We start from the raw sequence: 26,746 nt of genomic DNA, 5'->3' as shown, positions 1-26,746 counted from the left end.
GTGACAAGGAGTAGGGTCGCCTGTCCAAACTCGTGGGTTTTCTCCGGGTCCTCCGGTTTCCTCCCACTGCTAGAGACCCCTACGCGCAAGCGAATTATTGAAATAACATTAAAACCATATGTTAGTCCCGAAATGACCTAGTTTGTGTCGAGTGGACGTTAAACCACATTTCTCTCTTTTTCTTTTGTGTTCGTAGTAATAATTTCTATTTTAGATTTTAAAAAATCAGCAGCAAAATGTATAATCTGTGATGGACACTGTATTAAATCTGGGATTAGATATCAGTGCACGTAAGTTATCTACCTTAGATAGTTCCGTGTCTTTATATTCTAACTTCCATAACAGATAGTTAAAGATTATTGTGTAAGATTTAGATAGTGAGTTGACCATTCTTGCTTTAATAGTTCATAGAATGATAGATATTGAAAAGTGGATATAATATTGAAAATTTCATTCAAATAACTTGAAGTATGGCTGTAAGAATTTTTTAATCTTTTGGGTGTTCATTTAAATCTCGTCCATCCAATGGTCTGGAGAGTTGATTATAAGCTTGCCATGAGAAAAAATGTCTAAATATTAATTTATAGCCTGCAACGTATCTTTAATTTTCTCTCATTACTGTATTGTAACTAAATGAGAAATATTAATATATAAAACTAAGAATATTGAAAATTTGATTTCAGATTACCAACCTCGTCTGGTGAGTATGTTAAATTTATTTAGATAATTTGAATAATTCCTGAGAATGGTTTACATCTTCAGAAATCTTAAAATGTTTAATTAATTTATGTCTGTCGTTTAATTGACATAAAATGGAATAGTAACCTAGTACAATCAAAACACAATTTTGAAATATATTTTCTACCTACTCTCTGTTAGGCTTATATTAACAATATTTTTGTTTAAACTTTACGTTGCGTTCCTTTCAGCGATACCTTCTTCAACAATCGACGTTGTCAATATTACCCATTCACCATTAACATCTCCATTCATGAAATCTGTTTTTAACCAAAGCACATCATCAGAACCCACTACATTGTATCAAAATACCTCAACTTCATCTTCATTGTTTTCAAATGTCACTGCAAGCCATGGCATCAGTTTAGAGACGACCAATATATCTGAAGTTACACAAGTAACTACCCCAGTTACAACAGTTGTTTTCACATCAACAGGGACAACCAGAGAAACTATTACTTCGATGAAGGAAACTAACGTCATTGATCTAGAAAGGTCATCGACCAACGTCTCTCCATCAAATAGTGCAACTACTACTAAAGACTCAATCTTAACTTCCACAATAACAACCGAAAGACCTTCAGAAGTAACTACACCGACCCATTTAACTCGAATTATGCAGACTACACAGAGTACAAAAGGATCTACAAAAACGGCCACAATTATAAAGACCATTCCACTTTCGGTCTCAACTAGAATAGCGATTACATCAACAACTGCACCATCTTCGTTCAAAGCAACTACACCATCTTCTACTTCAATCAAAACCACTTTTCCAAATACAAGGGCAACACCAATTGAAACCCTAGAAACAACTACTCCAATCACAGCCAGAACAACTATTCCATCTTCAGGTAGAACAACTATTCCATTAACCAACACCATAATCACTACACCAACCATAATAACGTACCCATCTACAACCAGAACAACCATGCCATTTAGAACTACAACCGGAACAACAACTCCATCTAAAACTATAACCCAAGTAACTACACCTACTACAGCTAGAACAACTATTCCGACGACAACAAGCAAGATCACTACACAAACTACAACCCGAACAGTACCTCTTTCTACAACTACAGCCAGGACAACTATTCCATCTACTACTACAACCCATGTCACTACACCAACTAAAAGCCAAGTAACTACACCTACTACAACTAGAACAACTATAACAACTATTCCATCTACTACTACAACCCAGGTAACTACACCAACTAAAAGCAAAGTAACTACACCTACTACAACTGGAACAGCTATTCCACCAAGAACAAGGAAGATCACTAGAAAAACTACAACTCATCCAAGGCTTTCTTCTACAACTACAGACAGGACACCCATTCCATTCAAAACTACAACAAAAGTAACAACACCAACTAAAAGCCAAGTTACTACACATACTACAGCTAGAACAACTATTCCATCTTTTTTTACAATTACAACCAGAACAACCATTCCACCTACTACTGCAACCCAGGTAACAACACCTACTACAACTAGAACAACTATTCCATCAACAACAATCCAGACCACTACACAAACTGCAATCCTAACAACACCTCCGTCTACAACTACAGCCAGAAAAACCATTCCATCTACTACTACAACCCAGGTAACTACACCAACTAAAAGCCAAGTAACTACACCTGCTGCAACTAGAACAACTATTCCACAAACAACAAGCCAGGCCACTACACAAACTACAATCCGAACAACACCTCCGTCTACGACTACAACCAGAACAACCATTCCATCAACTACTACAACCCAGGTAACTACACCAACACAGCGCCAAGTAACCACGCCTACAACAGCTAGAACAACTATTCCATCTACTACTACAACCCAGGTAACTACATCAACAAAAAGCCAAGCAACTAGAACTACTACAACTGGAACAACTATTCCATCTACTACTGCAGCCCAGGTAACTACACCCACTAAAAGCCAAGTAACTGGTACGAAGACTAATACTAGTACAACCAGAAAAACGCCACCACCAAGAACTGAAACGAGTTACAGATCTAAGACCGCAACCACATTGCAAATAGCAACAAAACCAGAAGTGGAAACGACAACGACTGCAACAGGTTAGAGTTTATTTAATAGATTCCTAAACACCTGATACCACACTGTTAATACATTTTGTTGCACTTTTAATATTATAACAATGAGATAGTAAAACAAACAGTTCATATATTTTTTTTCTCTTCAATTAGCTGTTTGAACTCCTCGCTGCTAATAGACAAATATAGCGATTAAATTATGTGAAACGTTAATCAGCTCATTGTTATCTTTGAAATTGTATAGTTACAGACATTGGAATTTTGAAAAATATCGAATATGCATACATTCAGTATAATATATCTCGGTTTTGCAGATGTTTAATAGTTCGAAAAGGGTCTATAACAACAGTGTTGTTATGGTTCATTTTGGCTTTATATCTATACTAGGCCTACCCATGTTCTTTATGAAAGGTTATTTAGCTGGCGTCGGTAAGGCTTATAAGATTTTGCCATGACTTTAAAAGATATGATGTTGTAGATCTCTATATTCTTTTAAAAAACAACTTAAAACACATTTATTTAATCAGGCTTTTAAATGACTCTGTATACAATCGTTAACATGTCCATAATCTTGTTGTTTATTTATGATTACATTCTCACTTTGTAAAGTGCCCCTGATCATGTTATATGAAAGGGTGCAGTATAAATATTCTGTAATAATAATAAATAGAAGTGATATATTTCAAAGAATGTCTATCATAGATCTTTTTTGTTCATCATGCTAGACTCATTTTCGTAAAATAGCATTCGACTCCTTCTTATTCTCTTGTCGCCATTTTGTAAAAACAAGAAAATGTTTATGGGTTAATATAAAATAATCCGAGAAAAAAGTACGGTATTAATGGTAGATTGTTCATACAATCACCTGCACTTCCTTCTTCACATTCACTGATGCAATTGACAGAACTGTATTTTACAAAGACAAAATATATGCTACCTGTGTGTATTTGTGTTGATTTGTTAAATTTCAGTGTTGTTAAAATGTTCAGTTTGCCTATTCTACAGAATAAATATACTATTTAGTATTTTTAAGGACACACACGTAATTTGGGCGTATATAGTCGTCGCCTCAGTCCGTCCATCAACAATTTCTCGTTAACGCAATAGAGGGTACAGTTTATGACGTATTTGGTTTGATGATTACCAATTTCGTGTGTTGATTGCAAACCTTGAGAGGATGATCCCTATCGATTTTCAGCGTTCTCCTACATTTCATTCCAGAGTTATTGGCCCTGTCAATCCAAGTCCGGCAAGAAAATTTCTTGTTAGCGCGATAGCGGCGCGAGTGTTTGAGTGGTATGAAGCATGCACACCATACGAAACTGATTCCTGTCCATTTTCAGCGTTCTGCGATTATATGTTTTGGAGTTATTGCCCTTGACATTCTGACATTGCAATTTATCGTTAAGACGATAGAGACTAGAGTTCTTGACGGATGGATTTTTTAAAATTTGATGTGAGGCATTTGAGTCGTGAGAAGACGAACATTGTCACTTTTCAGCACTCCGCTACCTGTTAACGCGATAGAAGCGACAGTTTATAACAGATTATTTCAAATTTGGTTTGAAGAGATGAAGTCATATAAGAAGACGAATCCTATCGATTGTCAGCAGTCTGCAACCCTCCTTTCCGGAGTTATCCCCCTTGTCCGAAAATCTTGTTACAGTTTTTAATGAGTTTATTTTCATATTTGGTGTGAAGTATTGGGTTTCATGATAGGATGAACCCTATCGATATTCTGTGTTCCGTGACCATCCATTCTAGAGTTAAGTTAAGTTCACCTTCCTTAAAACATATTTGTAAAGGATTTATTTCGTATTTGGTGCGTTGCATTTGGGTCATGAGAGGACAGATCCTATTGATACTCAGCCTTCGGCGATATTCCATTCCGGAATTACTGATAACCTTGTGAGCATGATAGAGACCTACCCTTTCGGATAAACTACAGTTGACACATAGCTGCTGTGTGGACGTATTTTCACGCTTTGCTTTGCGTGGCTATCTTTCTTTTGTAGAGACAAAATCAATGTTATATATGAAGATGTATCTGGATAAAACATTTGTGCCAGCATACAATGATGCAAATTCAACTGAATTTCAACAACTCGGTAATCAGGCGGAAAGTGCTGTAAGTAATCATCTAAGGGTTGGCGTATTATGTCTTTACCCATGTTCGTCCGTTCATCCGTCAAAAATCGGCTCGTTAAGGCGATAGACGCTACAGTTTCTAACGGATTTTTTAAAAAAAACTTTCTTGTAAAGCATTGGTGACATGAGATATAATCGATAGAGTTACTGACAAAATGCACCAGGAAAAGATTAACACGACAGAGGTTAGATCTCTTGAAGGGTCATACATACTTCGCAAATTTGGTCAAAATTCAAAATTTCCTATCGGATAAGCAGATGTTTAGATATAGCTTCTGTGTGGTCGAATTTCCATATTTGTTAGGTCTTGCTGTAAACAAAATTTGGTTGGTGGTTGGGTGGTCTAGTGGTCTAACACGTGTGCTTTAGTTCATACAGTCTGTCATTGGGTCACGTGGCGGGCATGGTTTCGATACCAAGCTTGTATGTGATAAGGAGTATGTTCGTCTGCCCGGTCTCATGTGTTTTCCCCGGGGGGGGGGGGCTTCGATTTAACAACAGCCCCACCCCTTCCCCACCAGTGACTTTCCTTTGTAAGTCGTTTTCAGGGATGTGTTTTCTGAGTTAAAACCATGGTATCTGTTTTTTTCAAACGGTGTGATCAAGGTTTAATAAGAGAAACGTGTAAATACAATGCGACGAGTAAAGTTATTATTTAGAATCTACAAATTAACCATATTAAACATGTAGTAAACATCCGGTTTTGAGATCTTATAATATATCCTGTTATGTTAGTAATAATTGGTGAAAAGATTTAATACTGAATATAAGAAAAGAGCACACGAGCATCATTTACTAGAAAAGACTAGTACCAAATAATATTGCGTCACATATTTTACGCCATTGAGGAATATAACATTTAACCCCTCAATTTAACTTTTACTTCAATATAGATATCTAAAGAATTGAATATTACGAATATAAGCGAAATTAAAGTTTGGCGAATATGGTAAGTACAATGTAATCAATTCTATTTAATTATAGTGTAATTTAACAGTAGATATATTAACATATATATTGCATGATTATTTTTCAAAATAGTCTTCAGAATTTTGAATTGCTGTCATTCACTCGTTGCGTTTTAGAAATATGAGAGGCAATATAAAATGGTTTCAATAATCTACTTTCAATAAATTTTGGCAACCCAACTTTAGAATAGTGCCATGAAAATAGTACTTTTTGTTGATTTCTATTCTTTACATTTTGTGAAAAACCTTGAGGTTACGAGGTCTCGAACCCTTTCACTCCGGAGTTAACGGGATTGAGACTACCTTTTTAAATACGTCATGTGGACGTATATTGTAGTCGCCCGTGAACAGTCTACAGGTCACAATTTTTATCCGATTTCAATGAAACTTGAAATATAGGTTTATCACCCTAAGATCTCGGTTCCTTTCGATATTGGCCTGTATCGGACTGTAACTTCATGGATTGTGCCCCCTGATTGTACGAAAAATCACGTTTTTAGCTTGTGAACACTGTAGAGGTCACAATTTTTATCCAATTTGGTTTAAACTTGAAATATATGCTTATAACCCAAAGATCTCGGTTCCTTTCGATATTCGTGCATATCGGAACGTAACTTCCTGAATTATGACCCCTGATTGTACGAAAAATCGCGTTTTTAGCTTGTGGACCCTATAGAGGTCATAATTTTTATCCGATTTAACAAAACCGTATTCTTATATCACCGTTAATCCCTAAGGACGGCTGAGTTCGAATTTCGTGAAAATCGGTCCAAAACTGACAGACAAAATGGCCGCCCATCGTTCTCAAATAGCGTTAAAATATGGTATATCAAGGTTGTGGACCATTTAGATGTCACAATTTTTATCCGATTTTGTTGAAACTTGAAATGCAAGTTTATGACCCAAAGATGGTGGTTCCTTTCGATATTCGAGCATATCGGACCGTAACTTCCTGAATTATGGCCCCTGATTGTACGAAAAATCGCGTTTTTAGCTTGTGGACACTATAGGGGTCATAATTTTTATCCGATTTAAAAAATCGTATTATTATATATCCGTTACACCTTAAGGACGGCTGAGTTTGAATTTCGTGAAAATCGGCCAAAACTGACAGACAAAATGGCCGCCCTTTGTTCTCAATTAGCGTAAAAATATGGTATATCAAGGTTGTGGACCCTATAGAGGTCACAATTTTTATCCGATTTTGTTGAAACTTGAAATGTAAGTTTATAACCCAACGATCTCGGTTCCTTTCGATATTTGCGCATATTGGGCCGTAACTTCCTGAATTATGGCCCCTGATTGTACGTAAAATCGCGTTTTTAAGCTTGTGGACCCTATAGAGGTCATAATTTTTATCCGATTTAAAAAAACGTTTGAATACATCACCGTTATACCATAAGGATGGTTGAGTTCAAATTTCGTAAAAATCCAGCCACTCCTCGTAGTCAAACAGCGTAAAAATATGGTATATTAATGTTGTGGACCCTGTAGAGGTCACAATTTTAATCCGATTTTGATGAAACTTAAAATGCATGTTTATAACACAAAGATCTTGGTTGCTTTCCATATTCGTGCATATCGGATCGTTACTTCCTGAATTATGCCCCCTGATTGTACGAAAAATGGCGTTTTTAGCTTGAGGCCCCTCTAGATGTCACAATTTTTATCCGATTCAAAAAAAACGTTTGAATATATACCCTTATGATGGTTGAGCCTCGATTTCTTTTTGGTATTCACGCACATCGTACCGTAACTTCCTGGATTATGGCACCTGATTGTACGAAAAAATCGCGTTTTTAGCTTATGAACCCTTTAGAGGTCACAATTTTTATTTGATTTAAAAAAAACGTTCATATATATCACCGTTACACTATAATCACTGTTGAAAATGAGACCAAAACTTCTCGTCAAAATGGTCGGTCCCCTTTCTTTAGGACCCCACCATGCGTAGTGTGACCCATGTACTACAGAAATACAGTCAACCGCTAATAGTTCGAGACTACCACTGAAGCGTGCACATTCGCCGTGTCGAGTCCAACTTTCTGACAGTATGATACTATAAATAGCCATGGCACGTGCAATTCTCTACAAATCTATCAACTATTACAGCCGTAAAAAATTTATTGTTGACGATTTTGAATAGCAGTAAAATTAAGCTTCTTGGTTATTACAGCAGATTTAGAAATTACGTTCTTTTCATTTTTTAAATCGCTTTATCATTAACTGTACCGTTAAGAGCGGCATCTTTTGGTTTAGTACAAATAATATCTCTGAAGCACTCGGGTTAGACAGGAACATGATACTAGCAGTAGTTTCATTTTACTTTTACAAGCTTCTTAATTGTTTAGCTAGCTAACGTGCTCATTTCTAAATTCAATTTCTTGTTCTAGCATTCTGTTATGTTTCGTAAAAAAGTAGTCTTGATTATCCCAACCTGTCAATCAGCCCTAGAATGGTCGATAGACTGGTTAGGCGAGACTAATTTCAAAACAAGGGCACGTAACCTATCTTTTACTCAAGAGTGTCTGGATGTTATGGACGACACATGGAACCAGTTTTCAGTCTATTGTTTATAGATGATTAATGGTCATAGCTTATTAAGTACAACATGATCGTTTATTTAGTGACTATAATTGTGTGAAACTGATTTGAGGCTTGGCATATATATAAATATTGTGGCGAAATTGTCGAGATATATGGAGATATTTATTTATGGTGGGCCACCCTAACCATGGGCTGTATCTCCCCCAAAGATCGATTTCGATCTTACACAGCATAAAAAGAGAGATACTAGCTCCACGGGTTTTCAGTCTCTCTTTCGAGAGCTAAGTTCTAAATATGGTGATTATGCGCCAATATATACAGATGGTTCGAAAGATGATGATCGGGTAGCTTCGGCTACCGTGACACTATCTGAGACCATTTCTGTAAGACTTCCACCCTCTGCTTCTATTTTTACAGCTGACCTCCAACTATTCTCCAAGCATTGGAGTTATCCAGTCCTCATCAGCTTAAAAACACATCATCTTTACTGATTCTCTGTCCTCGCTTCAAGCAATTAACAATAAAAAGCTTGAACACCCATTGATAGCAGATGTTTATTGTCTTCTACTTTTTACGAGTTAAACAGCAAAGACATTGTCTTTTGCTGGCTCCCCAGTCACGTTGATATAATGCGGAAATAAAGCAGATTTTGCTGCTAAAGCTGCTTTAGATCTTCCCCTATCACCGTTTTTGTTACCTTTTAAAGATTTTAATTCATCAATATTTTTTTTCATTTATGGCCGCTGGCAACGGTCATGGGATCTTGCAGGCACAAACAAACTTCATCACGTAAAGCCTCTCTTAGGAGACTGGCCAAGCTCCCATAGAACTAACAGGAGGGATGAGGTAGTTTTGTGTCGCTCTCGCATAGGTCTTACTTTTTTAACCCACATTTTCATCTTGAAGCGAGAGCCTCAACCAGAATTTGAATACTGCCATGTTCCTTTGACAGTTAAGCACATTCTGATTGAGTGCAAGCATCTCAAGGATATTAGATCAAATTATTACCGTTGCCAGTCTCTACGTCAATTATTCGCCCAACCGGAACTATTAATAAAACTTTAAACTTTTAAAAGAGACAAACTTTTACTCAAAATTTTAACTGTACATATTTTATCATATGTATTATATCTTTTTAAATATTTATATATGTAAAATGATATATTTATTTTTAATTTTATTGTCTCTGATATTTGTTTTTATTTACATATATAATTACAATTTTGTGATATTTCCTTAATTTGTCTCATTAAATTCATCATGTGTTTGGCGCAATATATCCCGGTTGGAACTAAACTCCATTTTATTCATTCATTCATACATTATGCAAATAGTGTAAAAGCATGTGGATGTCACAACTTTTATCCGATTTGGGGGTGAACTTAAAATGTATGGTTATATCCCAAAGATCTCGGTTCCATCCTGGCTATCTTAAAAATACAGATTAGGATGTAGTATAATCCCCTTATTAACATCATTATTTATCAAATATTTGAAATCGATCTTCAGATATGAATTGACTATCATTACTGTGTTTTAAATGTAGGTCCGGTAGTCTAATAATCGATTATAATATAACACTAAAAGCTGCTAGAAATACATCAAGTTGCCAGAATGGAACTGCCTGTTATTCAATAGCAGTACAACTCAAGGCTTTAGAGGCGCGATCTTGCATATATTTGGGTGATAACTGTGTAAAATTTACGGCACCGATCTACCTGACTAATAACGCCGTAGATGTAGCTGTAACACGTAAGTAAAGATTCATTCAGTGTTCATTTGGTTCTTAACACGTATGCACACGTTCGTTATTATATCGTCTCTGGCGAAATGATTTGGGAAAATAAATTCAAACCATGCAGCAACTGGGTAATTCTGAAACCACCATTTCCTATTTCATCTATCTAATAATAATAACGAAATTCATATTGCGCAACAATTCATCCCACTTGGGGAAGCTCTAGGTGCATGAAAGTATTCACGTGGGTTAATTATAGTGACGAAACAGCCAGGTTTTCACACTTGATTTGCAGATAGAGACAATGTTTTACATTTTCGAATGGAAGGTGGTAGCGAATTTCATAGAATTGATGCATTATACTGAAAAGTCCTTGAACCAAATTTCTTATAAATCGGTACATCTAACAATAATTTATTCTCGGATCTCAGTGACCTTTTTGGTTGGTAGTGTGTCAAGAGATTCTGAAGATATCTTGGTGCTGTTTTATGTAACGTTTTGTATGTCAGAGTTAAAATTTTAAAGTTAATTCTCTCACGCACTCGGAGCCAGTCAAGATTATTTAAGATGGGAGTGATGTGTGATTTTGATCTAGCTTTAGGCACAATTCGTGCACCACGATTTTGGATCCTTTGCAACTTGGAAATTTGTTCATCAGTTACTCCAGAAAGTATGGCATTGCAGTAGTCAATTCTGAACAGCACGAATACTCATTTCATCCAAAAATAGTCGTTTGATGCTAAATATAACGGTTTTATCGTTGCTAAGTCTAAATTGCTAACTCTTTATAAAATATTGTAGTTTGTTTTACATGTTTATGTACAAGTCCCGGTGTTCACAGCTCAATCATTTCAGAAGTTGTCATATTTAAGACATTGTTAACAATACAGGCATTGTACATAATACATGAAGATTATTAGTGATGATCAAAGACAAAACACGTATACAATGAAAAGCAAAAGTGAGCTAAGTGATTTCTGCAATGGGAAATTGTCACAGTAATCAATAACGGGCCAGTGCTGAAGTGGTATTGGTGTTCCGAAAAATAGAGTAAGCATGTTCTGCTACAAACCATGTGTGTGTGTCTTGGGTTTAATACCATATTTCAGGCATATAATATAAGAATTGAAATCGGTTGTTATATTATAATGTCTAATATTAAAATGCACTAAATGATAAGATTTACTTTAAAATTAGTCTGGGTATTATTACAGCTAATATAAGTCATGCAGTCCAGTGTATTATATGTGGTGGAATATGTGTATATGACAGAATTAAAACCTCATTTTACTGTCAGTAAGTATATAAGTCCACCCTTTTCTTCAGTTTTCTTTCCAGCTGATCTATTTTTGTAACGAACCCTTACTTTACCCAGTTATGCTCTCTTTTCCACAAAAATTACGTGATACACCCACATTTTCATGTGGTGTGACACTATTTTAGTGATAACAGAGATCAGTTTAGTAAGTATATGATTTGTTTACATCAGGTATATAAAAGAGCTACAGTTACATACAACAACAATACGGGAACTTAAACAATACAGGAACTAGACTACGACAGAAACACACATAACTATATTAAATTCACCATTCTGCCCCTCTGCCAAGGCAGCGGCTAAACTCGGTGATTCCATACGCCGGCCTCTCGGTCTCCGCTCGCCTCTAGTCGTCTGCCTAACCGTCAGCAAACTCTTGGTTATATAACGTACGATAATTAGGGAAAATGGTTAAGAGTGGTCATCATATATATGGTATTATTTATTTATCAGATTATGATATCTGTAATTGCACTGTCTATTCCCTTTGAAGTCATTAACAGGTCATGGTATGATGCACTGACCACTACTACATTCTCTTTGAAGTCCTGCCGAGTGTCATACACAGATCATGTGTAGCTTGTAAAGGACATATTTTTTATTGAATTAATTACCTGTTTAATTAGATCATAGCCAGTCCATGCCTTAACAGAAGTTTAGACAGACTTGTAACGTCAATATCATATATTATCAAAAATCAGCAGAGGTCATAAAGTTTTAAATGATTGTTCAATTTGATGAATGGTATATGTCACAGTGGAGGTATATCGTCACCCCTGTACATTTTGTTTGTGGACACTTTACACGTGACAATTTTAATCCGATTTTGACGAAGCTTGAAATATAGGTTTATCTACCACAGATCCTTTCAATACTAGCATGTATCATAACGTCATGGATTATGGCCCTTGGTTATACGAAAGAAAATCTAGTTTTCAGCTTGTGGACACTCTAGTATGTAATATCAAGGTTGTGGGCTCTCTAGAGGTCACAATTTTTATCCCATTTTGATGAAACTTAAAATATATGTTTATATCTCAAAGATCTTGGTTCATTTCGATATTTGTGCATATCGAACCCTATAACTTCACGAATTATGGCCCCTGATTGTACAAAAAATCTCGTTTCCAGCTTGTGGTCTCTCCAGAGGTCATAGTCTTTACCCGATTTTAAAAACCGTTCAAATATATCGACGTTGGACCCTAATGACGGTTGAGTTCGAATTTCGTGAAAATGGAAACTAAATTGCTCAACAAAATGGCCGCTCCTCGAACACAAATAATGTAAAAATATGTAATACCAAGGTTGTTGGCTATTTTTGTAACATCCAATTTTTCTGGCTGATCTATTATTATAACATCCAATCATTTGCTAGTATATACAAACATTTTAGGTTGAACATAAAACCCAAATGACCCTGCTTTTAATCTAAACATTTTAATTGCCCTGACTATATAGGTGTATTTTGCTTCTTATTTTTCGTTTTATTTCTGTTTTTCAGTATCAAGGACGCAGGTTTAACAGGTAAATTATTTTCATATTCATTTTGGATCTTTTAATATAAAAAAATAAAGAAATATCCCCATTCTGTTTCATTCTTTGTCATTTTAATATAAAATGGAAATATTTTATACATACAGTACTGTTAAAATCGTTCATAGTCGCATCAGACAAGTGTTTAATCATTTGCTATGTATATTTTCAAGCACTTGCTTAGTTATTATTTCATGTAGTATTTAATATACAGTCTACAGATTAATTCACTGTTTATTTTACAGATAGAACTTTAGAATTAGCGCTTGGTTTGGGCATAGGCATAGCTTTGGCTGTTTTCATCTTGATGGTGGTAGTTATTTTAAGCGTATGCTTACATAGAGCGAAATTAAATCAGAAACGAAGAGATCCGTGAGTTCTTTTGTAAAAATGTAACACAGATAATGTAACGATAAAATAATTTTGTGTGACTTATTGGATCTATTATATTATATATGTTTAGACATTTTAACATATACAAGCAAGGTTGTTAGCGTGTACCACAATGCTGGGCAAATGACGCATTTATATGTGCACCAGATCTTTTTTCGTTTCTGTTCTTTTCTTTGAATGCAGATTGTGTGTCTTCCTTTAGAATAGACCAACAGTGGTACACAATCTGTGGTGTGGGTTATAAAACACGCCCAATTGTTTCGTTAAATGATTCTTATGTGTTTACATGTCTGTTGTAATTATTTTACATCCAGTTTATCCCCGGCTTTTGAAACCCTTTGTACTGAATATAATCCACGAAGTCAAAGAATTGGCAGTCAACCCAATCGGGGTAAAAGTAGAAGTGTTAATCTGTACCAGAGTAGACGGGGACAACTAAGTCAGGGAAGAAATAATTTAAGAAATCAGAGCAGAAATAAACGGCAAGGCATACATAGAGACGGTGGTATTAGCGATGATGATTGGTCACAGACTATGAACAGTCGTTATATCAAAGATCTGGATAAGATTAAAAACACAAGACAGTATTATGATGAAGAGAAAAATATTAGTGGTCAATCCGGAATACTGAAAAGTGGCAGTCGGAAGTTCGAATATAATATTGCAGGTAAACATGTTGCCCCACAAAAACATCTCCAACAGTTGCGTCAACATATTTATACATATACCCAGCTTTATCTTACTTTTTCTGTGTGCACTTATGTCAGAAACGAGGTTTGCATCCAGACCCAGAACTCTTCTTGGATAGCAATCACCTTCCAATTGTGGATGAGACCAAATTTCTGTGGTTCATATGGTTTACCCTCACACCAAAAAATAAATGTCTGAAAGCCTTCAGCATAGTGAGGGTCTTATCTAACACTGGCCGAGGAGCAGACAGTAAGGACTCGCTCAAATTATATCAACACTTAATAAAAATCTAAACTCGATTATGGGTGTATTGTGAGCACAAAGCAAGATCTTGTTCAGATTATATCAAGTATTAATAAGATCAAATCTCGACTGTGGGTGTATTTTGTATACGTATACGGTACGCGTATATTTTACTTTTAGGACCATTTCGTACATCTCCAGTTTATAATCTATGTGCACGAACCCTTACACGTGCAATGTTGTATGGCACAAACAATTCGTATCTGATTTTAATGAAACTTTACGTAATATAATATGTTTATATCCCAAAGATCCCGGTTCCTTTCGATATTGATGGCATATCGGTTATTAACTTCCTGGATCAGGCCCCTGATTGTACGTATAACAGCGTTTTTAGCTTATGGACCCGCAAGAGTTCAGTCTTTTATCCGATTTTGATGAAACTTAAAATATATGTTTATATTCCAAGGATCCCAGTTCCCATCGACATTGGCGCATATCAGACCTTAACTTCCTGGATTATGCCTCCTGACTGTACGAAAAATCATGGTTTAGCTTGTTAACCCTCTAGGGGTCACAATTTTGATTTGATTTTAGAAAAACGTTCAAATATATTACTGTTACAATTACCGTTGAGTTCGAATTTCATGAAAATCGGACGGAGACTGGCTAACAAAATGACCACTCCCCTTTACGCAAATAGTAAAATGAGCATGTAATACCAAGGTTGTGGACCCTTTAGAGTATGGAAGACCAAACAGCTCTTTATTCAGTATTCTTAGTCCTTATTTCTTAATTCATAGTCCTTATTTCTTAATTCATAGTCCTTATTTCTTAATTCATAAATTCATAGTCCTTATTTCTTAATTCATAGTCCTTATTTCTTAATTCATAGTCCTTAATTCTTGGGGGGTTGGGTGGCCAAATGGTTAGCACACAGCGCGCTGTATCATACGGTCTGTCATTGAGTCAACTGGTGGGGTTTCATTTCCCAAGTTGTACGTGACAAGGAGTAGGGTCGCCTGTCCAACCTCGTGGGTTTTCTCCGGGTCCTCCGGTTTCCTCCCACTGCTAAAGACCCCTACGCGCAAGCGAATGATTGAAATAAAATTGAACCATGTGTTAGTCCCGAAATGACCTAGTTTGTGTCGAGTGGACGTTAAACCCCATTTCTCTCTCTCTCCTTAATTCTTTTTTCTTCATTTGTTGTCGCATTTCGACATTTGTATACTAAAATTAACATTTGTATCTTAAAATCAATATTTGTTTTACAAATCAGACATTTGTCATATCAGATTTGTAAAATATATTTTAATATAAAGAAAAAAATTATTTTACATTTCATCAGAGAAATACAACGAAAACCAAATCTGGAACAACAAATTTCTAAATACAAATCTCCAAACACAAATCTTGCAAAACATTTCTCCAAAATCGAGCAAGCGTCACCCAACTGCCCCTCCCCCTAATTTAATAGTATTTAGGGTCACCCAACTGTAATACCCTTTTCAAGCTATGTAAATTTAAATGTGCCACAATATAATTTAAATTTCAGTGGTATTCTGTGTGATATCTGGAATGTCGTAGTATGACCGGAATTTTGACATTTAAGACCCCACCCACCCCTCCCAATCAATTAATAGAGTTTAATAGCGTACAACTTTTCAAGTTATTTTCTGGCACATTTATATTTACATACTTTGAAAAAGCGATCGAAGTTCCACAGTACTAAACTTTATTAATGGGGGGATATTTAAAGTCAAAACACCGATCTTAATAAGAAATTCTCGATATCTGTTCATATACAGCTGGAAAGTATGTTTATTGTTTGCTACAACATGTAAATTATTTTCTTGCATATTTGTATTTACACACCCCTTGAAAAAAACAACAAATTTGAAATGGCACTAATATGTATTAAATGAGGAGTGGGGGGGGGGAGTAACTTCAAAATACTGACCATAACACAAAATACAAGATATCGGGATGCATACCATTAAAAAAAGTCCGAATACATTTTCAAAATTGTAAAATATTTTCTGACATATTCATATTTAGGTACCTTGTTAAAGCAGATATAGTATTAGCTATGTACTAGAAGAGATAAAGCCCTCTTTCGTTTGTCCAAATAAATATGTCGCTATCAGATAAAACCTAATTTCTGAAAATAGACTACTGTCTATTTATTCTATTTAATGCTAGATCAGATTAACCAATATATATATATATAGAGAGAGAGGCATAACACGCACGCGATTTCACTGAAGTCTCGATCATAGAGCTGGTTTTCTTATTGTATATGTTTGCTCGATTCTCCTTTGTTGTATGGTGACTTATTGTATGCCAGGTTGATTTCCGCTCATGTCCTCATAATATTCCGGTTCGATGAATTTCGAGAAATGTTATTAAAGAAATGTTTTTGAAATGTTTTGCAAGATTTGTATTTGGAGATTTGTTGTTTGAGATTTGTTTTTCGTTCTATTTCTATGATGAAATATAAATGTAGATTATTTTTTTTGATTTACTAAATTAAATTTTATCTTTATATTAAAATTAAATTAAACAAAAATACATTTTTCAAATCTGATATGACAAATGTCTGATTTGCAAAACAATTATTGATTTTAAGATACAAATGTTAATTTTAGTGTACAAATGTCGAAAAACGATAACAAATGAAGAAATAAAAATTAAGGACTATGAATTTAGAACTAAGAATTAAGAACAGTGAATAAAGTGCTGTTTAGTCTTCCATAGTAGAGGTCACAATGTTTATCCGATTTTGATAAGTTTATATCCCAAAAATCTCAGTTCCTTTTGATATTGACGCATGTTGGACCATGACATCTTGGGTTCTTATTTTTAGCTGTTCTCTGTCTATTTCTTTGCAAAATTTGGGCGTATTTTGCATGGCAACCGATTGTTTAAATTTTATGTACTTTGATTGTTTTTTGTGTCTTCTGGAAAATTGTTTCACAGGTCAGATGTTAAAGTAAAAAATAGTTTTTTGTTTAAATAATTTACACCAGTAGCAATTTATTTTTATTTATTGTTATTAGGAACAAGATAAAGATTAACCCGGGGTTTCAATAATTAGGTACAACAGTGTATCGTCTGCAAATAAACGAATGTTACAGATAATAGTTTTAGTAGCATCATTCATATAAATAAGGATAAGAAGTCGACCCAGTACTGATCCATTGGGAACACTTGCGATTATATTAAGATTAGAGCTGCCGCCTTTAATGATTGGTTGTTTTCTGTTTGATAAATAATCTTTTATAATAGATTACCTCGAATATCAAAACAACTCAGCTCTGTGCTTGCCGGGTAGTCGTAACTTGTCGGGCTTGTATAGGCTTCGCTGGCGCCGACGTGTGATCTACAATTGTTACAATCCTTATCTGTTGCGTCTCGTAGTTATAGGTTCGCGTACTTTTACTATGTCGAGAAACAATGAATACATCGTTTTGAAAAATCACAAATTTTAAGTGCCGAAAAAACGTCGACCGCCTTTCTATCAGCATACTGGCATACAAATTGCATTTGTTGATGCAAGGGCCACAAAGACATATTCAGCCACTGGCCCCACGCAAGTTTAATCCGACCCTGTGTAACAAAAATAAGACGAATGTATAAATTTCCCTTTCAGTATCGTTTTTATAGATCGGAAACCAGTCAGCCGACCTATAGTGCGATCGATAACCGCGTACATGATCACTGACGACAGACGCGACAATGGCGCGCTCATAGGCCCATTGCCGGATTAATCATTAGGCAAATAAGGCACGTGACTTAGGGTCAGGCAAAAATCCAGGCCACATTCGGAAAAGTCACCGGTTTACTTCTACTTTACGATCAAGTAACAGTGTACTTTTCTTTTATCAATTTATACAAACAATTTTGTTTGAAAACATTACTTGGCATACTTCCGGGCCCCTCTAGACCCCGGGCCCCTGGACAAGTATCGCAGCTGCCCCCTCACGGGCTATGGCTTGAAGACACAAATAATCGTCGTCACCATAAACCTATCTTTTTGGTTCAAACTCTTATAGAATCAATAGGAGAAAGGGAACATATTTAGGTAATGTTTCGATCGTTCATAGAGATTATCATATCTTTGACGCAATATAGCCTGGTTCATGCGTGGCATATGCTCGTTTTCGTTAGCCTGTTGAATAATTTCCTTCTACATTAAACACTATTTCATTTCTTGCTCAAATTGTTGATCTCTGTTTAATATATATTGCATGTGATTTTTTTGTGAACGAAGCATTTCAAGGTTGAACAGAAAAAAAATGACCACACATTACCAAACATTAAACATTTAGGAGAGGAAATGAAACGTAATTAGAACAAAAAACATTATGGTCGTTCTTTCATCAACGACGTTTTCTATGTCCTGCTAATAATATTGTTTGTTTCTTGAACGTTTATATATTAATGTTATTTATTTGTTTGACACTTCTGAAATACACATGTATAACAGACGTAAATATTGTATAATATTTTTTGTATCACTTGCTCCCATTTATTTAAGGTACAACAGTTGGTAGTAGTTCTGGTCAGAGTTGGAACTTTCCAAAAATATCCAATATCCCATTCACCTGGGATTTTCTGTTTGATGTCTTGAATCCAGAAGAAGAGGTAAAATATCACATACAAAAGACGCAGCTAATGACATTTTTTACGTTCGAACCCTTGTTCACCGTAAGAAATAAATGTAACTTCAGAGTGATAGATAGGGTTGTTTAAATTTACAATTTTATTTCGTTTAGATACTGCTTAGACGGTGATTCGTTCATGTTGGTTCACACGAACTCAAAACCTTTTTTTATTTTACATAGTTCATGTACATTGCCGTAACCTTTTTTATACGCCCACATTTTCATGTGAACGTATATTGTCGTCGCCCCCGCCCGTCCACAATTTGTTTGTGGGCACTCTACAGGTCACAATTTTTATCCGATTTTGACGAAACTTGAAATATAGATTTATCTCCAAAAGATATGATTCCTTTCGATATTGGCATGTATCGGATCGAAACTTTTTAGCTTGTGGACATTCTAGGGTCACAATTTTCATCTCATCTTGATAAAACTTGAAATGAATGTTTATACCCTAATGAGCTTGGTTCCTTTCGATATTCGCGCACATCGGATCATAACTTCCTGTATTGTGACCCTTTATTTTACGAAAAATTACCTTTTTAGCTAGTGGTCCCTCTAGAGGTCACAATTTTTACCCGATTTATAAAAAAACGTTTAAATATATCACCGTTACACCCTAATGATGGTTGAGTTCGAATTTCGCGATAATTAGACCAAAACTGCCGGACAAAATGGCCGCCTCACCTACGCAAATAGTATATATGGTATATCAAGGCTGTGCATCCACTACAGGTCACAATTTTGATCCGATTTTGATAAAACTTGAAATACATGTTTATAACCCAGAGATCATAGTTCCTGTCGATATTCGCGCATATCGGATGGTAACTTCCTGAATAATGGCCCTTTATTTTACGAAAATTCGCGTTTTTAGTTTCTGGTACTTCTAGAGGTCACAATTGTTATCCGATTTTGATCAAACTTGAAATACATGTTTATTTCGATAATCGCGTATATCGGAAAGTAACTTCCTGGATTATGGACCCAGATTATTCGAAAAATCGCATTTTTAGCTCGTGGACCCGCTAGAAGTCACAATTTTAAGAAAACGTTTAAATATATCACCGTTACACATCAGTTTAGGTTGAGTTCAAACTGCCAGATAAAATGGTCGCTCCTTGTACGCAATAATGTAATGTAATACGAAGGTTGTGGACCTTCAAGAAGTCCCAATTATTATCCGATTTTGATGAAACTTAAAATGTATGATAATATATCCAATGATCTTGGTTCCTTTCGATATCGGGACGTAACTTCCTGGATTATGACCCCTGATTGTACAAAAAAATCACGTTTTTAGCTTGTGGGCCCTCTAGATGTCTCAATTCTTATCCGATTATAAAAAGCTTTTAAATGTATCACCGATACATCCTAATGGCGGTTGAGTTCGAATTTCGTGAAAATCGGACCGAAACGGCCTGACAAAATGGCTGCTCCTTGTACGCAAATAGTGCAAAGGTATGTAATACCAAGGTTGTGAAACTTAAAGTCCATTTCAGATAATTCCTGCATAATGGCCCCTGATTGTACGAAAAATCGCCTTTTTTTTTTAGCCTGTTCTCTATCCATCTATTGACAGATGTGGACGTAACTTGCCTGGAAACCTCTGCTTTTTTTTATTATTTTGCTTTTTTTTTTAAATAAAGAATATGTCTTCATGCACATTGTTTTCAATTTCATATTATCCAATAACATTCGTAATTTTTTATATTAATTGTTTCAGTTTCGAATTAAGAGACCACAAGTTGAAGTTGGACCAACGGAAGCCTTTCTTGTGAGTATTTGTTCGATATTTTGGAGCTGATAAATAATATTCCCTATCGTTTTATCGTGACTAGGTTGTACATAAATAATTGTGGAATTTTTAAAAAGAAATATGACGTTAGTTATGTATTTGTAAAGTGAGAAGCCATGGAATGCATACATTGGTTTATTTATGACGGTGATTAAATATAAAGAACAGTTTTGTAACAGAGCAGGGCGAATATGTACAGCATGTAACACAACCGGCACTCAAAGTAATGGGTAGAAATTTACTTCGTCACGGCCGCTAATTCTTTGCTCCACGCTGTGTTTCGAACTGGACTTCAATATGATGTCAATATCACTTCACCTCTTGACTTCTAATACAAAACTCGGGAACACAATGTTCTTCTAAAATACGTGTATATAGTAAGCAGGATACATCTCAAATCCAACAGTTTAGAACATCTATGATATAACAAATATAAGCAAAAGTCAAAAATAAAACACCTTTCGGTCTCCTTCGACCTGTTCTAGCCAAAGCAGCTAATCTCTGATAACCCTGGGCCTACGAAAGATCAGCCAGCCTTCAGTATACTGACTGGTTGCGATGCGAGGCCTGCAGCTGCACCTCTTCATCGTCATCTCTCCAAAGATGGAGCGCGGAAGAAGCCTGTCCGCCTTACCTAAAACCGTACCGCGGTTGTGTGCCACAAACACCTTTTTCATAAATAGACGATTTCCCCCCAAGCGATAAAACGGGAGTAGAAGTGAACATACGCTCAAACTTATTCGGTTCTGGTAATCCCGTTGATCTGAATAAAGCATGTAACACTAAAATCGTGACTATGAATAACCCGATACGGAATAGTTGTTCCAGATTGAATTCGGAAAAATATAAGAATTCGTTATTTCAGATTCAGTTCGGATTTTAGCGAATTGAGTGTGACGCCTAAATCCGGAATAAGACGGTATTCTGAATTCAATTCAAATTACCCCCCCCCCCCCCCAGTGTGAACGCAGCTATAAATCTAGTCCATGAAGAGATAAATTTTACAATGAAAAATAAGAGTGTTGGATATTGAACAGCCAGTCCAAATAGATTTTCTGAAATGGCAATTCTTAAATTAATTTCATGGGCGTCGACATCTTGTTTAGGGCTATTACCTCCCTTAGATTTTGTACATGGTAATATAAAAGACCAGATAATCTAGCCAATGACCTATTATTCTCAAATGTTGACAACCTATCTAGACTAATATTCGAAGAATATTTGTCTGGATGATAGAGACTAGTTATTAATTATTTGATTGGTTAAATTTTGCCAGAAATATGCATGTTATTCGTGCCTAATTTGGAAATGATCAAGAAAATAACCAACCAAGGTTATGATTTCCTTATATAGAGATGAAGATGCGAGTGTTCTTGTAAGTTGGCTGGGTTTATTTCCTAAGTTGATCAGTTAGATATATTCTATCAACGCCGGTACATTCCATTGTGTAGTTTCATAAACAAGCGAGGATATGGTGTTTATTGGATAAAGGAAATGGCAGTACTAGCCTATGGAAAGTCGTGTTCTCGCCTTTGAAAATCCCCGACTTCTCGCTCCCTCGCGTTCTCGCCTTTGAGTATTTCTCACGTTCTCGTGTTCTCACACTCTCGCTTCGTCACAATCTCGACTTGTATGCGTATGTTCACTGACTACCGTATCGGCATTTATATCTGGACATGGATTTAAATAGACGGAAACGTTTGGGGTTCTAGTAAGTGTAATAGTCCTAACCAATTTTAATCTCTACTTGCATAGATAGTATTGTATACTGTACTCAATTTTAAGTCTTCAGTCGAATCTTTATTTGCTCTCTAACTTCATCAACGTTTATCGGGATTTTTCATGCGTGGTTCCCCCGGGTCAGTGGTGTAGGACGGGAGAGCCTGGCAAGGGACAACGAATAGTCGTTCGGATGGGATAATAAAAACCAAGGTCCCGTGTCCGGATCGAAAAATCGCATTTTTAGCTTGTGGATTCTCTAGAGGTCACAGTTTTTTTCCGATTTTAAAAACCGTTTAGATATATCACCATACGCAAATTGTGTATAACTATGTAATACAAAGGTTATGGACCCTCTAGAGGTCACAATTTTTATCCGATTTTGATGAAACTTAAAACATATCTTTATATTCCAAAAATCCTAGTCCCTGTCGATATTTGCGCATTTCAGACAATAACTTTCTGGATTATGGCACCGGATTGTACAAATTGTTTTTAGCTTGTTCTCTATCCATCTCTTGCAAAATGTGGGCGTATCCTGCCTGGCAGCCGCTGGTTGAATTAACAGATGAATAAATTATGAACATACCAATGTTCATTACCTTTCTACGATGCATTATCAAATTCGCCCGGGGCCCAGATTCCCCAAATTCGCTCAGTGCTCAAATTCGCCCAGGACCCTAATTCGGCTGGGGCCAAAATTCGCCTGGGGCCAAATTCGCTCGTGGCTCAAATATGTAGCACATTGGGTCGTCTGTTAGACGTGGAGAGCGGACAACAATAAAAATCGGCCGCCACATCTTACGTATGACCCATGTATCTTTTCTTACTACATATCTTAGTAGCCTTGTGATCGTCCAGTATTTTCACTTGTCTTTGCTTACCCTTCACGTTGTGTATTCTCTTCTTCTTTGTCGTTTGTCTTCTCAGTAGTTAAGAGGTTTGTCCTCTCAAGAATAACAATGCAAGGTTTCGTTTTTACATTTTATATATCATAGCTGGATACATAGATACAAGCATAATAGATTACAATACTAAAGTCGTTCCCTCAAACCCCATCCAGTCAGACTCGCTGGGGCGAGTCTGCTGATAGAAATTGCTACATCTTTTCCCTTCTGGAATCAAGCTGCTGTCTGACCTATGCTCACAAATATGATAGTTTTGTAGCTTTGGGTTTTGGACCTTCAATTATCTAATTGCGCAAATATGATGTAAATAATTATAGAGATTGGTTAATTAAGCCAAATGATGCAATCTTAATTTTCCGATCACGTGTTAAACATGATATTCTCATTCCCACGGAACCAGCTAATGTTTACCAAATTATAACTCTTTTTTATATACCAATCTGTCACTCATTCCTGGGTTCATTAGATACGACTTAACCAAGATATTAATTAATATAATGCTACTAAATAAAAGAGCAAAAGTCTTAAACAAATTCGATGGCATAAAACATTCAAGTGGTCATGCTTTTTAATTTGATACGAGATATGTGGGGGTGGAGCGCGGCGACGAAGGTGATTCGCTTAAGGCTCAAATTCAGTGGCCTAAAACATTCATGTTGTGATGCTGGTTAATTTAATACCACATTATAACGTCGGGGTGGATCTCGGCCACGAAGCGTGATTAGCGAACATACATACATACATACACAATTTGATTTTATTTATATAGATATCACCGCAAAGTTCTCATGCCTGGATTCGGGACAAACTTTTGGGGTTTATTAATCAAAGGGTACGTGCAGGCTGTATCAAAACCACGTAAATAAGCTTTGGTGGAAAATGTTATTTATTTCACAGAATCAACTACTAGACTGCACACTTTCAGAAGCCCTCTATGTTGTATTTTCGAAATACATTACCGTAAACATATCAATAATATCGGAGAATAGGTTTAGGGCTAAACTAAGCTGGTGGCTCGTCGATGTTTATATCTCCACATTGACAGATGACTAAGTATTAACATGCCAAAGTTCATAAACTTTTTATGTTGCATTATCGAGTTATTGCACATTAAAGTTTACAGCATCCGGATTCCAGTCGAAGTTCGAGGTTTCAGTAAACAAAGGTACGTCAAAGCTAAATCAAAAAGCACCTTAAGGGTATTTAACAGTAGGAGGAAACCGGAGGACCCGGAGAAAACCCACCCATTGTCACGTACAAGTGAGGAATCGATACTGCGCCAGTTGACTCAATGACAGACCTTTTGATCAAATACGAACACATTAACCATTCGGTTACCAAAACCCCTACTGAGCTATGGAAAGCGAGTATACGCTATGCAGTGTGCGACGAGGGCCTATTCTTATTTCGAATTCCAACCTTAAAGGGTTCTTTTACGTGCACACCTGTGTGTGGGTATGTGTGTGAGTAAGAGAGAGAGACGCGACACAAACCTGGTCATTTCGGGACTAACAATTTTATTACAATAATGTGCTTGCGCGTAGGGGTCTTTGTCACGTTCAAGCGGCGAATCGAAACCGAGCCACTTGAATCAATGACAAGTCCTCCATTCTACACCATTGACAAGGGTGAACCCCACCAGAAAAATCCCGATCAAGTTAGTGAGCAAACTTCCTACTCACTGAGCCACTGTAGCTCCCACTTCATTTCGATTCCGGACCAGGGAGCTCGTTTTTTTATTATTTCATCCGAACGACTATACGTTGTCCCTTGCCGGGCCCTCCGCCCTACACCACTGACAAGGGTGGACATCGTCAGAAAATTCCCAATGATCGTTGATAAAGTTAGAGAGCAAACGTCCTGGTTTGCTTTTTCTTTTCTTTTTTTTTCATTCGAACGACTATACGTTGTCCCTTGTCAGGCTCTCCGTCCTACACCACGCATAAAAAATCCCGATTAATGTTGATTAAGTTAGAGATTCGGCTGAAGACTTAAAATTGAGTACAGAATACAATACTATCTATGCAAGTAGAGATTAAAATTGGTTAGGACTATTACACTTACTAGAACCCCAAACGTTTCCGTTTATTTGAATCCATGTCCAAATATAAATGCCGATACGGTAGTCAGTGGACATGCGCATACATTGCACTTCCGAGGCGAGAACGCGAGGGGGCGAGAAGTCGAGATTGTGACGAAGCGAGAACGCGAAAAGACTGAAAGGCGAGGGAGCGAGAAGACGAGGATTTTCAAAGGCGAGATAATGAAATGGCCACAATAGGCTTCCATAACTAGCCAGTCTCTGTATTTTGTCAACCGATGAATAATTTTAATATAATGTATAAATATATCTATTTCCGTAACATTTCATGATGTCCTATCTACTAAAATATTCCCGTCTTCACTGGTGCAGAAGAGTACCTTGCTTGATAACTAATCAAACTTTCACCAGGCACGTTCAAATCACGACATGATGATAATTAATGTGATTTGGGTTGGAATATTAGTAGATTATTGTGGATTTGGGTAAATTTGGGTGGGTTTGGGCAAATTGTGTTGTTGGTGGCAGTCGGTGAACATGCGTACAAATTGAACTTTCCAGGCGAGAAGTCGAGGGCCAATAACCAAAAAGTCGAGACTTCGAGGGAGATAGAACTCGGGGATTTTTAAAGGCAAGAAGTCGAGGGCTTCCATAAGTTAGAATATAACAAAAATTCAACGTGTTATTCTGTTAAATGAATTTAGTGCTTTTTTTTGTAATCACTTTACCAAAGCATTTGCCCGAAATTGCGTATTTCCTTATATATATATATATATATATATTTTATTTCAGCCACCGCCCGTTCAAGGAAGAAGATGTTAGTAATGACCAACAAATTAGCATTGGTTGCGGTGTTATTATATATTTTTATGCAAATATGACTTTACTAATGGATCTTAATTTTATGTGCTACTCGTATCATTTCATACCCAAACAACATCTATGTTTATACATTATGACAATTGCATATTTTTGTTTTATATGTCGATATCATTGTTTTAGTAAACATTATCAATTCAGATGTACAGTAGATACATAATTATTTATTTCAGAAGCCAAATATTTGAATGAGTCTTATCATTGTTTGATCAAGCTATATGTTATATGAAATGGTTTTAAAGTAGCTATAAAATTGTTTCACACCAATATATGTTTTAATACTGCTAAGATATATGTCAATATTTATTGTAAATTCATATCAAAGTTGTGTCTTCTTTTTAACCGT

The 26,746-nt window shown here is 36.1% G+C and overlaps 1 protein-coding gene across 1 annotated transcript; it reads left to right on the top strand.

Annotated features, from left to right (window-relative positions):
• Positions 1 to 223: 223 nt before the first annotated feature.
• LOC126822085 (mucin-2) lies at positions 224 to 26,746 on the top strand. The gene is made up of 13 exons (XM_050550838.2): positions 224 to 290; positions 684 to 700; positions 930 to 2,834; positions 4,826 to 4,938; positions 5,852 to 5,907; positions 10,020 to 10,225; positions 11,426 to 11,507; positions 13,031 to 13,053; positions 13,308 to 13,434; positions 13,770 to 14,122; positions 18,929 to 19,035; positions 20,782 to 20,832; positions 26,314 to 26,746. The coding sequence occupies exons 3-13, from the start codon at positions 992 to 994 to the stop codon at positions 26,341 to 26,343; spliced, it is 2,991 nt and encodes a 996-aa protein (XP_050406795.2). The 5' UTR covers positions 224 to 290; positions 684 to 700; positions 930 to 991; the 3' UTR covers positions 26,344 to 26,746.

The sequence above is a fragment of the Patella vulgata genome, chromosome 5, assembly GCF_932274485.2.
Source record: "Patella vulgata chromosome 5, xgPatVulg1.2, whole genome shotgun sequence".
NCBI lineage: Eukaryota > Metazoa > Mollusca > Gastropoda > Patellidae > Patella > Patella vulgata.
This window is presented reverse-complemented; position numbering and strand designations above follow the sequence as displayed.